The 16,350-nt window shown below is 38.7% G+C and overlaps 1 protein-coding gene across 4 annotated transcripts in view; it reads right to left on the bottom strand.

The window, feature by feature from the left end:
- Positions 1–16,350, bottom strand: part of AKAP7 (A-kinase anchoring protein 7) — a 134,460-nt gene that overhangs the window by 73,411 nt on the left and 44,699 nt on the right. For all 4 annotated transcript variants that reach the window (XM_087865495.1, XM_045805551.2, XM_087865493.1 and 1 more), the window contains exon 6: positions 7,024–7,136. In XM_087865495.1, the coding sequence (XP_087721621.1) occupies positions 7,024–7,136 (113 nt within the window). The remainder of the gene's footprint in view (positions 1–7,023; positions 7,137–16,350) is intronic.

The raw sequence follows: 16,350 nt of genomic DNA, 5'->3' as shown, positions 1-16,350 counted from the left end.
GAAAGGAAAGATACAAATCTAAGTTGCCACCATCTTCCTATACTTAAAGACCTTCCTCCTTTCTGCATATAAGAAAACCTATCTGTGGTTTAAAAAAACAAAAAACGAAACAAACAAAAAACACCAAAAACCCCTCTATGTGAAGCCAGATTCGCCTATTTGGTCAAAATGCTTATCTTATAGATATTTCAGAATAGCACAGGACTCAAGAGTCAGTAAGACTAAACTCCTTCTTTAACTATGAGTTAGCAAAGGTTAAGAAAGGTTATAAGATGTCCAACACTGAACAACAAAGCTAAAACAAGAAAATTCATGCTCCTTCAAATTTATTATAGAGACCTCCTTGAGAAGGAATAGTCTTCTATTCCTAAACTAAACTAGTATTCCTGAATTTTGAAATGGCTTATAAAAAGGCACATTATCATGCAGACCCAGGAAAGTGAGTGGCAGCTAACTTATACAAGCCCATTTAACAAAATCCTGAGGGGCATCTGGGTGGCTCAGTCAGTTAAGCGTCTGCCTTCGGCTCAGGTCATGATCCCAGGATCCTGGGATAGAGGCCTGCATCGGGCTCCCTGCTCAGCGGGGAGTCTGCTTCTCCCTCTGCCCCTCCTCCCTGCTTGTGATCTCTCATTCTCTCTCTAATAAATAAATAAGATCTTTAAAAAAAAAATCCTGAGAAAATGTGCTACTTGCTAAATACTGAAGAGTAAATAATGGTAGTAGGTGAGGAAAGACAGCAGCAGGGGGTCCTGGCAGGGGAAGGATGCAGGAGAAAGTTGGGATTCAGACAATCTAGCATAGAAATTTTGCATTACAATCTTGGTCCTGTATATTGAATCCCCAAACAATTCAGAGACTGCATTTTCCCCTTAACTATACTGTTAGAACACTACCTTCGTCCATAAGCTCTCCTTTTCCACTTCCCACTGCCATTTCTACTGATGACTGCCCTGTATCCTCCTCCCTACTTCCCCTCAGCCTCATCATCTTAGGGTCCAATAACCACTCCTCCCCCCGTGCTTTGGGCATATCAAATCTTGCATTTAAAACAAACCCATCTAAGTGACAGTAGTAGCTAACAATTTCAAAGGAGATCATTTCTTTCATTCTAAAGTTCTCTCATTGTCTAACTCTGAAAAGCTGGTACAAGGAAGTACAAATTAATAAACTATAGCTCTGATAGTTTAGTGCTACATTAGCAATTTGAAAGAGTCATAGATCAGGAAAGGTATCTAAAAAAGGCCAGAAAATAATGCTTAAAAACAACTGATTTATCCAGGAAACGATCCCATTTATTTCTTAAGGAATCTAGGTCTGCATAAAGATATGTGTTTGATTTGAAACTGGTCTTCTTCTGCCACCAAGTGTTAGCACACACTTCTAACCAACCAGTTTTTGCAATGGTTAAATCACAGAAGTACAAGGTCACTCGATGAGAAAAATGTATCTAAAAAAAGGGCAGTATAAAAAGCACGGAGGTAAACAAGTTGTAGAGTAACAACATAAAACAAATATATTCCAAGAAAACTACACAAAGAACTTGAATTTTAGTTACTATTTCTAACACGTGGTAATTTAATAAGATTCTCTGAGGCTCCATTCATTTAATGAAAGAAACTATAACTCTGAAAGCACAATGATAATCCAACTAGCTTTAAAATACACAATACCTATTTTCAATAATATTCTCTTATGCAATATACCCTACTAGAATTTCATACAACTAAGAATATGCGAAACACATTGGCTAAATGCCTCCTAGTGTTAGAAAAATATATAATCCCAAGAAAAATCTGAAGTTGCTCAGAATCTACAGTAGAGAACTCAGTTCTGAGTGTGGGAACCAGAATACCATGCTGTAGCAGGGGGAGAAGCGTATCAAGAAATGTGAAGAAGAGTTTCTGTATTTTCAAAATTCTGATCACAATCTATAGCACTTTTGGTTATCCCACTGGGCTTTTGGCGAATTCTACTAAATGGTGTTACCTACAAATAGGAGCCTACCAAATGATGGCACCCCAGAAGCCTAGGGACTTCCACAGCCAACCCTCAACACCACGGGGAAATCTTCACATGAGATCTTTATGACCTATCCAGTGGTGGTAAACATGCATCCCCTGCACCAGACATCTGTCCACATCTTCTATGTCAAGGAGATATTTTACCTTCATGAACAGACCAATTATGGCTCCAACTTTGAATTTTTTTTTTTTTACTCTGGCATGGAACAGCTTTTTAGATCATAAAAAATAACTGATATATGGCAAAAAAACAAAACAAAACAAAAAACCCAGCTGAGGTACCATTACAGAATAATTGGTTACAGCTCTTGTAGATAATCATGAATGGATCATCTTAACCCTCTCAGAACTGGTCCATAATGATCCAGAGCACTTCTCTACCCAGAACACCCCTTTGTACTACTAATTGTCACATCTACCCTGACAACAGTACCACCAGTATCTATTTACTCTCTACAAAAAATGATTTCCGGTTGGCCTTCTAGCAGGTCAAACCAAAATATAAAGAGGACACCAACCTTCAAAACAGAGCATCTTAGTGGGAGATATCATTAGCTCTTTTCTAGATACTTTATGCACCACCCATCCACACCAGAAACTCAAAGAACGCTCCTCAAAATAAAGGAAAACTTTCAAGTTATCTGCATCTCGTGGCTTCCCTTTACCCATCTCATGAGACATCTAACTTGCCCATCGCCATGTCTCTGATCAGCCCCCTAAGGCTCCACTCTTTCTCAGAACCTAAGCAAACCCTCAACCAACCAAGAGAGAAATCTTGTGTCAAGGGGAATTTACTTCATTCCAGGTGACATTAAGGTCGGCTGCATTCACTGCTCTACCAGAGAATTAAGGGCTAAAAGAGCAAATTGTGGGAACTTACTTTTTACCTCCAAAATATAAGGAAGTACATACATTAAGCTGTGTTGAAGGCAAACCCAAGGAAACTATCTTTACACAACTTTAATTATGGTTTACATTTTTATGCTATTCCACAGTTGTTGTAAGTATCTATTTTAGTAGCTTCTTAAATCATTGAAATGATTTATCATAATTGACTTAAATATTCCCTCGTTGTAATGGAAGTTATTTCTAATTTTTCCTCTATTATAGATAGCGCTTTAGTAAACATCTTTATACATAAAGAATTTCTTCTTTAAAATTATTTCTTAGTTATAAAATAAATAAGTCCTGGGGATATAATATACAACATGGTGATAATAGTTAAAAATACTATATTGTAAAAAATATATATACTATATTACATATTTGAAAGTTACTAAGAGTAGGTTTTAAAAGTTCTCACAACAACCATGAGAGACTGTGGACTCTGGGAAACAAACTGAGGGCTTCAGAGGGGAGGGGGGTGGGGGGTTGGGATAGGCCGGTGATGGGTAGTAAGGAGGGCACGTATTGCATGGAGCACTGGGTGTTATACGCAAGTAATGAATCATGGAACTTTACATCAAAAACTAGGGATGTACTGTATGGTGACTAACATAATAAAATAAAAAATTATTATAAAAATAAATAAATAAAAGTTCTCACAACAACAAAAAGGTGTAACTATATGAGGTGATGGGTGTGTTAACTAACCTTATTATGGTAATCATTTTGCAATATATTCATATATTAAATCATTATGTTGTACACCTGAAACTTACACCATGTTATAGGTCAATTTTATCTCAATAAAAAAATTATTTGTTTAGGATAATTCCAGCAGCATGAACCTCTTAGTTAAAGAATATGAATATTTTAACTTTTTTATGGAAATTGCTTAATTCACAACACAAAGAGCCATACCAAGCCACCATTCATAATCTTTGATGGTCCTTCTACTTCAAGCTTATCCTTACAAATGTTCCTCTAATACAATGTGGCTGGAAGTATAAACTGAAGCCATTATTTTAAAAGGCAATTTGTGGTGTTTTCGGAAAGTTAAAATGTGTAATACCCTTTGACCTTGACACTCCATTTCAAGAAATGGGTTCCTTGAAATATTGGTATGTCTGCCCAAAGGAAAATGAACACAGATGCTCACTGCAGCATTGTTTGTACTAGCAAAGAAACATAAATTAATGTAATTATTCATCAAGGGGATAATAAATTATGAAAGTCAAAATAATGTATATTTATTTCTGTTTTAAGGAAACTATATGCAGGTATTTGCACCTATGAATATTTTTAGCATATTGGAAAGAGTCAGGAGAATATACTAGTAGTGGTAAACTACAGACAGAAATTACATTGGGAAGAAGGGGGCGGTAGGGTGCTGCTGAACGAATATTGTATATTTCACTCTATAGGTTTGCATCTATTTGGTCTGTTTACAATGACCAAATATTCACCTAACACTTTTATAATAAAAATCACTTTTAAAATAAAGTACTTGAGATAAGACAAACTTATAACGCTAGAATGATAAAAACCTATTATTTCCTACCTCTCTCTCCTTTTATTTTGTTATCAATCTAAACAACACTGAACAGTAGCAATACACACCACTATGGATTTTATCCATGTCCACTCCCTTACAAATGAGTGAACCCAAATAAAACCCCAGTAGAGAATTAGTGCTGAGAAAGGAGGATAGTTGGAAAGGTAAAAAATTAAGAAGAAAGAGACTGAAGAACCACAAATTTTCAAATAATCTGTATTCCAAACCACAAAGCATAATAAAAATGAACTTTTATGCATGCTACCTTTGCATACTGGCTTTCACTTTTACAGTGGAACAAATGACTTGCTGCATAAAGAAAATGTTGGCTATTTACTTAAACCTGTAAGTCTCTGAATAGACTAGAGTAGTCTGGGTCAGACAGAGAATCTGGGTCAGAAATCTGGTCAGATCTGGGGCACTGATCGAATATCAAAAGTCACGATCTCTAGGTGCAACTCCAGATCTGAAGCTAGATGTGGAAATCTGCAGCTTCGGTGTTGACGCATGAATCCCAAAGTTTACAATATACCTTCGTAGGCATTCAGAAACACTGGACAGCATAGTAGTACATAGAAACAGAGTCATTCCATTACTGAAAAGAAAAAATTCTCATTTGGCTTTCTGAAAGGCAGTGAGGTCATACTTCATTTTCTAAAGATTACGCTTTCTAATCTAAACAAAATACAATCTGATTTAGATTTTCTACACCATTCAGGCAGGGACTGTTTCTATTTTGATCATAACTCTGGGGCCAGCAGCCCACGTCTGGCACGTATTAAGCACACACTATATATTTGTTGAATTAATATGGTTTGGGCCAGGGAGCTCCTCACATGATGACAGAAATCAATTTGGATGAACTGGACGTGGCCAGTGGGAGAGAAGAATCTGGGCATGAGAAAGGGATAAGGTGTATTCTACAAAGGGCTCTGCAGCGGGAAGAATGGGCTCTCATGTCAGCCACTTCACATTTCTAAGTCTCACATCCCTGCTCTACAAAATAAGGGAGCAGATTCTGGGAATTAAGTGCCAAGGAATCATTTAAATTTAGTCTGAAATGTTAAAATTCAGATTCTAGAGTAGTTTAAACACTCCTTTGATAAATGTCCTTGTGTGCTCTCAAGTAAAAATTAATACTGTGCAGACAATTATCTGAAATGTGGATTATTTGAAATGTGGATATTACCTTCACCACTGATTTGTCATTCTGTGATTAAGTTTGAAATCACTGGGAAGGGGACAATCCATTTGAAAGCAAAACAAGAAAAATAATGAGTAAAGAAGTAAACCGTCAGTCTGCAAGTTTTGTCAGCTGTTATTCCAAATTTCAAAATCAATTATTTCCACAAATTATTTTTATCTAAATATTCAGGAATGGTACCTGATTTAGTTATTATTGAATGTGGGGCATAGTTATCAAAAGAAAAAACAACATGCAAGATATCTTTTTGAAAAGGTATTCACAATAGTTTGTAGAAAACTCACCACCACAGGATGGCCAATCACCCAAACCCATGTTTTAAAAGATCAAAAAGACATTCTATGCACAGAGACATTAAATACAGTATGTGCCCAATTGAGAAAAGAGATCTACTTACTAATAAACATGACCTTCCTTTATAGAGCTGCAAATCAGTCTTAACTGCAGCAAGGGGTCATGGCGAGCAGGAACAAATATTAATCTGCATGCCCATCTCCAAAACTCTGGTATATCAGAGCAGGTCAGCAGATGGCTAAATTTGCATGAGAAGCTCCCTAGGCTGAAATGGGAAAAACAATGAAGGGTGCCCTTAGGATTCCAGGAGAAAAGCTCATGAATCCAGAAGAAAAACAGAAGTTACTCCAAACTGAGGGAGGAAGGGGTGGCCTGGGAAGGCAGAAAGTCACCCTGAGATGTGGGAGGTCAAGAGACATATCCCTCAGTTCATGTCACCTCTCCCCATCCTCAGGGAGAAGTACTTTCAAGTAACAGTGGGGGATCGGGGCTCCTCAGTTACCCTCTTGTCCAGTCCATGGAACACCTGTTGCAAGCCCTCAGTGGAGACGACTGCTAAAAGCACAAGGTCGTCTTCTGGAAATCTTGAAAGAGCTGCGTAAACGGGGGTAAAGAAGCTCGTTCCACCATGCAGAACCCAGGGCCAGTGAGCAGCACCAGGGTATGCAGGCCAGAGGAGGAAGCTTGGAGGGCAGCAGGCTGCAAACAACCAGAAGCAAAAAAGCAATAAAATGGGACCCCTGCCTCGATGCTCTTCAAGGGAGGAAGCGGATGTGGCAACAGAAGCAGCAGCGGGAAATGCTGGTCCGAGTACGCAGCTACGTGTCGGTAGAGGATCAGAAGAGCCACAGTGGCAAAGGAGGGTGCAGCTGGAAGAGCCTGTGGGGAGTCTCGCGAGCCAACTCTAGCATCCTGGGCAGTGTGGGAAACAAACTGACTTGGAATCCCAGCACCCAGAGCTGTAGGGTGTCAAGAACCACTACAAATGTCGCTCACGCCCTGAGCATGCTTGTAAGGCTGGTGTAGCTGGTAACACAAGGCTTTCAAGAAAAATGTTCACTCACCTTCTTCCGGAGCCGTGGTGCTTTGGACAATTTCATAAAAGTCAAATGAGGCTTAAAACTCCTGTTTTCTCCCGCCAAGATGCCCTTTTCTTGAAATGTCCTTTTTGCAGCCTCTAAAGAAAATAAAAACACAGAAATGCTACTGTAGCACATGGCTATCTTTTATTATAAACACGGCAATTCAAAAAATAACAAATTACTTTATAATGAAGATTACTTTATATACCTGTATGAGCTATTATTTTCTAAGAGAATAAAACCACAATGTATAGGACAACATATTATTAAATCTGCAGAGATTTCAAACTTTAAGCACACAAAAACAACAATTTGAAAAGGAAACATTTAATAAATGAAATAACCATTTGTCTGATATGATGCTGATTTTCACTGAATATCATAGTGGTGCCCATATGCATAAAAAAAGGACTAGTTTATCTGTAACCCGTAATATCTAAAACTTCTACTTCTCACCAAGATGGAACAACAGAAATCAGATTTACCCTCCTATCTGAAACAATGAAAGGACAAAGTATATAAAATGATGGTTTGTAAGACACTCAGGCTGGGTGCCACAAACAAAGACATAAATATGTTGTCGGGCATCGATCAGTGATATGAAGAAACATAAAGCACGTTAAGGATATATAGTGATGTGAAAGAAAAGGGGTTGCTATGTTAGATATGGAGGTCTGAGAATCCTGCTCTGAAGAGGAAACATCTGAGAAGCTACCTGACTGAGTGGAGAACAGTACTCGAGGCAGAAGGAAGAACTTACGAAGAATGTTTAGTAGGTGCAGAAACAGTAAAAAGGACAGGATACCTAGAGCCGGGTGAGTCAGGATTTGGGGAAGAGCTAAGAATGGGTTTAGAGAAGTAGGCAAGAATATTACGGGGCATGGTAAAACCTTCAGATTTATCATCAGTATTGTGGGAAATTCTGGGGGTTTTAAGCAAGGGAAATTTATGTGTGAGAGTAACTTTCTTGATTCATCTATATTTCAGCTAGAATATACATTTCTTTCTGGTGGAAGAAATTTAATCTCAGGCAATTCAAAGCGCTCCCCTCTTGCCCTAGGACCATATTTTAATTGAAGGGAAGGTAGCTAATGGGGTGTCCCAGTGGTTTAGATGGGGGTGTAGCGCCTGGCTCTTGGGTCACCATCTGGCATCTCCTGAGACATGCACCGTGCTTGGTTTTTGTAGCTGGACCCTCCCTCTTTCCCATATGTAATGACTCTGGAAGGCACAACTTCTGTGCCTTCTCAGGTACGCAAGATTTCATTCTATTGATCACCACACCATACCAGGGCAAGCAGGACCTCGCTGGACCTATCTGAGGCCCTTTACCACTTTCTTGCTACTCTTGAGCACGCAAAAATAAGAGAATTTCTCAGGGCCAAGGTGGAAAGGGTCAGAACCCCCTAAGGTCACCCATCACACAATACCACCCTCACTTCACCTCCACTGCTGCTCTGGAAGCACAGGGAATTCAGGCTCGCTGGCTCTACGAACACGCCCCAGGAGCAAGGCACAGGGTCACTGTGCTCTCGTACTGATGTGAGTTTCTCCTGTTCTGTTCAGGGGTTGATGGAGAGGCAAGAACGCATACTCTACCTTGGCCTCTAGCTCTCTTCTTTGCCTGACCCTGGGAATCTTTCCTAACATCAAAGCAGGAAAAATTTATCATTATGCTTAGGTGTTGAAATCCCAAAGCCTTTTCTCTATTTTTCTTGTTATATTCTCCCTCTTCTGAGAACATGGGTGCCACTGTCCAGGAGGTGGCTAGGCACAGAACAAAGGATATAAGAAATAGAAGGAGAAAAACAGTATCTCAAAATATTATCCCCACATTTTCAAAATCTTAGTTTGTTATTTTACTTTCATAATATCTACTAAATGCTAATATGTGCTAAATGTGACAATTTGATCACCATTTATAAATTTGGGGCATGTCCTAAAACCCTTCACTCCTAGTCATTAGCAGCAAATGATTTTTCCTCTCTCTTCTATAATAATAATAAAGAAAGTCAAGCAATGACCCTTAAGATGAAAAAAACAAAAACAAAAACAAATCAACACTGTTCTTAGTTACAAACAACAAATGGCAACTTTGGCTGAGTTCAGCAGGGAAGAAATGCATAAGAATACAGGGGGCGCCTGGGTGGCACAGTCGGTTGGGCACTCCACTGGCTTTCAGCTCGGGTCCTGATCTCAGGGTCATGGAACCAAACCCTACATTGGGCTCCACGCTCAGCTTGGAGTCAGCTTGAGATTCCCTCTCTCCCTCTCCCTCTGCCCCTCCCATTCATGCTCTCTCTCTCTAAAAAAAAATAAATCTTAAAAAAAAAGAACACTGGGAGGATTAGAAGACCAGGCTGGAAGGCTAGGAAGCCAAGCAGATGTCCAAAGCTATGGTGGAACAGGGACATGGCCACCACCTCCTGCTCCCGCTGGCATCACTGGGACCATGCACAGCACACAGACGGCTAGAACTGCTGCCACCTGCCTTCCACTGGTGGTAGCGACACTGATGACACAACCTAGCCCCAGAACAATTCTGCACAGTCCTTTTTTGTTCGAGGTGCTAGCTTCCCATTCAAAGTCTAGACCAAAGCAAGATCATGTTCCTAGCACCAAAGCAAACTGTGGAAGAACATATGTGACATGGGAGGGGCTGGGAAGAGTTTAGATGCTCGGCAGCTAAAAAAGAAAGACAACAGTCCAGCATATGCATGTTTTAAAACAGTAAGTGTATTCATAACAACTACTATTATAATTCACTTATCAACTTTTGGCTCACGTAAATTACAAGCAGGTGTATCTTTCCTCAAATACCATCATAACCCAGCTCTGGCCTTCTCTATTATGGCATACCCACAACTGTTTCAAATAGACCTCAAGTTAAAATATTAGGCTGAATCATCCAAAACCACCATTTTTATGAGTCAGAAATTGTCAAATACTGGCAATGTCTGATGGCTTAACACATACAATGGTGGACTAAGTTCCTAGGATCTGATTGAAGGAATTGGGGCATATTTTCTTAAGTCTTCAAGTACTTGCAGAATTATCACATAGAAGAATTGCTGATAGCAACTCAGCAATATGTTCATATCAACCCAGAAAACAGAAACATCATGAAGGTGTGAAAGCAAAAATTCATTTCTTCATTTATTTACTGAGCACTTCCCATATGTGCCAGACACACTATCTGCTTACAACAGCAGGCATGGCCCTGCTCTCACAGAGCTTACAGTCTCACGGGACAGATCTGCGCCCAATGAAGAGCACTCAACAGTGTTCAGAATTATCAAAAAATACAAAAGATATAAGGAAAGAAGTTTTGTTAAGAGAAATTAAAATAGTAGGCATTTGTATTGTTCATTACTATTACGTTAGTTTTCACATATTATTTTACTTGATATGACAATCTCACTATCAATTGATTGTAAAGATACAGTGTTTTTCTCTTTATCGGTTTCAGTTATTTTTTTTCAGATTTTATTTATTTTATTTTTAATAAGCAGGGGGAGCAGCCGGCAGAGGAAGAGGGAGAAGCAGACTCCCGCTGAGCAGGGAGCCCGATGCAGGACTCGACCCCCGGACCGTGGGATCATGACCTGAGCTGAAGCCAGACACTTAACCGACTGAGCCACCCAGGAGTCCCAAGGTTTCAGGTACTTTAAATTTTGACCCAACAGTTCTCCTATTCACTCAGCCTGAAATCTTTGATGATGGAAAGCTATTCACAATACTGTTTTAAATAATATTTGTCACAAAGCACATATAACTTGTTATCAATGTGTTTTTCCAGGACAGTACCTTCTCTAGGTAGACAGAAATGGGGAAAAAAAAGAAATTGTTGCCTTCTTTTTGAAAAATATTTCTTAGCATTGGTTTTTTTATTCCTATTAGCAGTATAATCTATTGCTTAGCAGGACTACTGGGTAATGGTTATGGAAATATCATTCTTGAGATAAGAGGAGTTTTTGCTGGTGTGAAAACCACATGTCATTTTTCATCTACGTTAACTCATGTTCTGGAGGAGAAGCTTATGAATAATTGAAGAGATTGTTCCATTCCTCCTAGCACCACAGACATTCCTTCAAGCACTAAATAGAAAATCTCACAGCAAATATATCAGACATCCTTCAAAAGTCAGCTAAAACTGCTTCCTAAATAATATAATTTATCTCATAGCTAAAGATGCAAAATGTCTGAAGAACAATTTCTTAAAATGTATTTTAAACACTAGGAGACTAGGCTATATTAAAGAAGACTGAAATGAATAATTTAATAAAGAAACAATATTTTGTAATCCTAACAAATACAGTAGTTTTATCTGTTTAGGCGAGTTTGTTCGTTTTATTCAGCAAACATTTACTGAGTGTGCTAAGTACTGGGAAGTTTTCTCTGTTTTTTAAATTTTAAACATACATATTTTTACATAGGAGATTTTCTTTAAGTGAACTCTCAAGTATGTAGCACAATAAATGTATACCTAAAATGTAAAGAAACTGCTAAAAGTTGTCTGAAAGTAAACTATGACAGATCAATTTTAATAAAATCATCTCTTTTTAATTATATACATGTTCTTGTAAATTTTTTTCCTTTTCTTTTGCTATTTTTTCCTGTTTCTAACATTGTGAGGGATAGTTGTATGATAGCATGGTATATAATTTGAGAATAATCACAAAGATGTTTATTTTTTTATTGAGGTACACAAAGAAGCTTATTAATAATAACAGTCTAGAATACGAAATGTAAATTAGGTAGTCCTAATATATTCTTAAGCTTAAATATTCTATTTCAGATGCAACAGAAATAATAAGTTGGATTTTAGTTTTAAGAAGACTGATCTGTGGTTAGACAATACACCAAACAACAGGCGGTTATAAGGTCTTTCCTTGCCTTTCATCTGGAAGATACTTTCTTATACCATTGTAAGTTACAGTAAAACTATGTCACATATAATATGAAAGATCTCAATAAAATTTTAAAATCACTTTTTAGCCATCTAAAACTTTAAATAAAAGCCATACAACTGTTTTTGTCATTCCTGTTATTACTATTTAAAGGAGTCTTGTTTCCATATGCTACTCAAACTGTTCCATTTTAGATGGTTTTAGTAAGTTATTTGAACTATATGCTTCAACATAATGGCTGGCATAATGTTGAAATGAACTATATTTTAAAATTTTTATACTCATCACTTTAAGTAGATAATTCCAATTGGTTACTGTGTAAAACTGTCAAATAAAATTTTAAAACATTTCATTCTTAAAAGCGAGTATTTGAAATTACACCTTCATGCCAGAGGCATCACATTCATTCCACTGCAGTTGAGGAAAGAGACCCAGATTGAGCATTCTAACACTGGCTCAGTTCTCCTATTATTCAACTTGTGTTCTTGGACAGGTCACTTAACCTTGACAGTAGAAGTGATGAGGCCATTACAAATGAACTCTCAAGTCCCTTTTTTTATTCTAACAATCAGCTACTCCAAGTGAACTGTCAGAGAATGCTGGTACATCATCCGTCAGCGGTTCTATTTTTTTTTAAAGATTTTCTTTATTTGTTTGAGAGAAAGAGAGCATGAGTCGGGGGGGGGGGAGGTGCGCACTGGGAGAGGGACACTCAGTCTCCCAGCCAAGTGCAGAGCCCCATGTGGGGCTCAATCCCAGGACCCCCAAGATCATGACCTGAGCTGAAGTCAGACGCTTAACCGACTGAGCCACCCAGGGGCCCCTCCATCAGGGATTCTAGACACCAGGACTGGATTTCACTACCATACAAAGATTTAGATATGAATATAAATAGCAGAAGAGAGACTACATAAGGTTAAATGTTCTTTCAATTACACTTTTATGTTTACATCATATATTTTTCACTGGTTTATACATCTATTTAAAAGATATTTATTGAACCTCTATTACACAGCAAGCTCTGGGGACACAAAAATGAAAGATTCCCTCAAAGAGCTTTTGCTCTAGTTGAGGAACATTGATTTCTAAACAATCAAATGCAATGAAATATTACAGTTTCTACAGTAGATATCCATCTATAGAATACAGGGGAGAACAGGGGAGACAATGGTCATTTCTATTTTGAAGAAATCAGAAAAGCCATTATTTTGGAAGAGACATTTGAAATGAGTTTTATGAAAGATCAATAATACAGTCTGAAAAAGAAATTAAGAAAACAATTCCAATGACAATCGTACCAAAAATAATAAAATACTTAGGAATAAACTTTAACAAGAAGGCAAAGACTGACAACTACAAAATGGTGCTGAAAGAAATTAAGGGAGACACAAGTAAATGGAAGACATTTCACGTTCAGGGACTGGAAGCCTGAATACTGCTAAGATGGCAGTACTACCCAAAACAATCTACAGATTTAATATAATTCCTACCAAAGTTCCAATGACACTTTCTGCAGAAATAGAAAAAAGATCATCCTAAAATTCATATGGAATCTTAAGGGACCCTAAATAGCCAAAAACTCTTAATCAAGAAGAACAAAGTTAGTAGTCTCACACTTGTTTCAAAATTTACTACAAATCTACAGTAAGTGAAACAGTGTGCTCAGGCCTGTCAGAATGGCTAAAATCAAAAACACAAGAAACACAGGTGCTGGTGAGGAGGTACAGGAAAAGGAATCCTCTTCCACTGTTGGTGGGAATGCAAACTGGGGCAGCCACTGTGGAAAACAGTATGGAGGCTCCCAAAAAAGTTAAAAATAGAGCTACCCTATGACCTAGTAATTGCACTATTGAGTCTTTATCCAAAAAATGCAAAAACACTAATTTAGAGGGATACACGTATGCCTACGATTATTGCAGCATTATTTACAAGCTAAGCTAAGCAGCATTATTTACAAGCTAAGCCCAGCCAAGATATGGAAGCAGCCCAAGTGTCCATCATAGGTAAATGGATAAAGAAGCTGTGTTATATACATACAATGGAATATTATTCAGCCGTAAGAAAGAATGAAATCTTATCATTTGCAACAAGGTGGATAGAACCAGGGAGTATAATACTAATAAGCAAAGTAAGTCAGAGAAAGACAAACACCATATGATATCACTCCTATGTGGAATTTAAGAAACAAAACAAATGAACAGAGATAAAAAAGACAGACAGACAAATAGAGAAACAGACTCTTAACTATAGAGAACAAATTGATGGTTACCAGAGAGGAGATGGGTGAAATAGGTGATGGGGATTAAAGAGTACACTTATCGTGATGAGCACTGAGTAATGTACACAGTTGTTGAATCACTATATTGTACACCTGAAACTAATGTAACACTGTATGTTAATTATACTAAAAACCAGACACACACCAACAGTGTGGTACTGGCAAAAAGGCAAACCTATAACCAATGGAATAGAACAAAGAAAGGAGTGCTCGGCTATGTGAATCTACAGCATCCATTAGATTTAGGAATTAGAACGCCATCAGTGGCCTGTGCTGACATTGTAGATTATAACCTCCTGATTGCAGGAGCGTAACGGCAAGAAAGTAAGCACAAGTAAAGAATTGTAGACAGATTTCACAGGCCACACTTTTACAGATTTTGGCTCGAAAGGGAAGGAGGAATTCAATGCAGGAGCTGTGGGAAATTCCAGGTCAAAGGAGTGCTGAGTTTTCTGTTATTTCTTGGGCTGTTTGACATTGTTTCTTGCTTGTTTATTTGTTTGGGGATAAGAGAGACATAGTCAAGTGAACAAAGTTGGGGAAATGAGCTGATGAAGAGGAAAGGCTGGACATATAGAAGTACCCGAACGAGAGGAAGGAACTGGTAGAGCAAGATCCAGATTGTGACGTTAGATCGAGAACACAGCTGAAGAGGTTAGTCTTAGGTAGACAGAAGACACCTCTTTTCCTAGAACTATATAGGATTTAAGAAGCCAAACACAGTAGCAGTAGGTTTACTACACAGAGGGAACAAATGAAGCAAGTCCCAGCCTCAGTTTTATTTGTGGAGGGAAGAGCTGAGGGCTGGAGCGGTGACAAGGGACAAGAGAAAGAAAAAAGCAGGAGCAGTAGGACTGCTGGACAGCCTGCTACTGAGTCTGGAAAACATAACTGCAGGAGAACCAATCTACATGACTGTACAATTTCTTCATTTTCTCACACATTTGATCAAACTACAAGTGTCACACATTCGAGAAGGTACTACGTAAACAATGGTCAACAAAACAGTCATGGACCTTGCCATTATGGAGCTTCATCCAGGAAACACTGTCAAACAAAATCACACAATTATAACCTGTGATAAGGCCTGTGAAGGAAACACACCAGGTATAGTGACGGAGGTCACACTTATAAGGAGACTCTCTCTGTAAGGCACAGGGAAACGCTCCGCGCGGTGGTGACATTTGAGCTGAAGAATGAAAAGGTCCAAAGGGAGGGTCTACTCAAACATTTGCAAAAGTTCCATGGCAAGAACAAACTTGTTTATTCCCTGATGAACGATGATAAGACAGGAGACGTGGGCAGGAAACCAGCATGGAGACACCATGGGCCACAGCAAGGAGTGTAGAGTTTATTTTGCCCACGTGTTGGGGTGAAAAAGCAAATGGCTGAACTGATCTACCATTGGTGTTTGTCAGCCTGGTGAAACAGAAGGACAAGAAGACAGGACACCTGAAAGAACCACCAACAGAGTGATGCACCATGAGGCTGTAACAAATTTAAGAAGGAATAAACTATGTTGGCCAGGAAGAGGAGACTAGAGGCCTCGGTGAGGTTCCACAGCATGAACAGCAATGGAAAGAAAGTGAAACAGCATAAAGGGTGGGAAGTTAGGGTGCTAGACAGCTATATCCAATTTATGGTCTTCGAATAGGTCTGGCTGGGGCACCTGGGTGGCTCAGTCGTTAAAGCGTCTGCCTTCGGCCCAGGGCATGATCCCAGGGTCCTGGAATCGAGCCCCATATCAGGCTCCTCCACTGGGAGCCTGCTTCTTCCTCTCCCACTCCCCCTGCTTGTGTTCCCTGTCTCACTGGCTGTCTCTCTATCAAATAAATAAATAAGATCTTTAAAAAAAAAAAAAAAAAGAACAGTTCTAGCAGATGAATAGCCAAAAGGTTTCACTATGCTTATGAACTGCTGGAGCAGAGTATGACTATTAGAGGGTACCTTCAAAGAAGTCAAGGGACTTTAAGAAAAGTAATAGCTGTGATGGTAGCAGTGGGGGTGGTGGGGATTTATCATTATTATTAATGATAATCGTTACCATCTATTTACCATTGTGTATGTGCCAAACACCGTGCTAAGCACTTCATGTATGTTATCTCCATTTATTTTGAGAAC

The sequence above is a fragment of the Ursus americanus genome, chromosome 11 (genome assembly GCF_024610735.1).
Source record: "Ursus americanus isolate L20-20 chromosome 11, mUrsAme1.1.p, whole genome shotgun sequence".
Taxonomy (NCBI): Eukaryota; Metazoa; Chordata; class Mammalia; order Carnivora; family Ursidae; genus Ursus; species Ursus americanus.
Note: the sequence above shows the minus strand (reverse complement) of the source record. Positions and strands in the feature narration are given on the sequence as shown.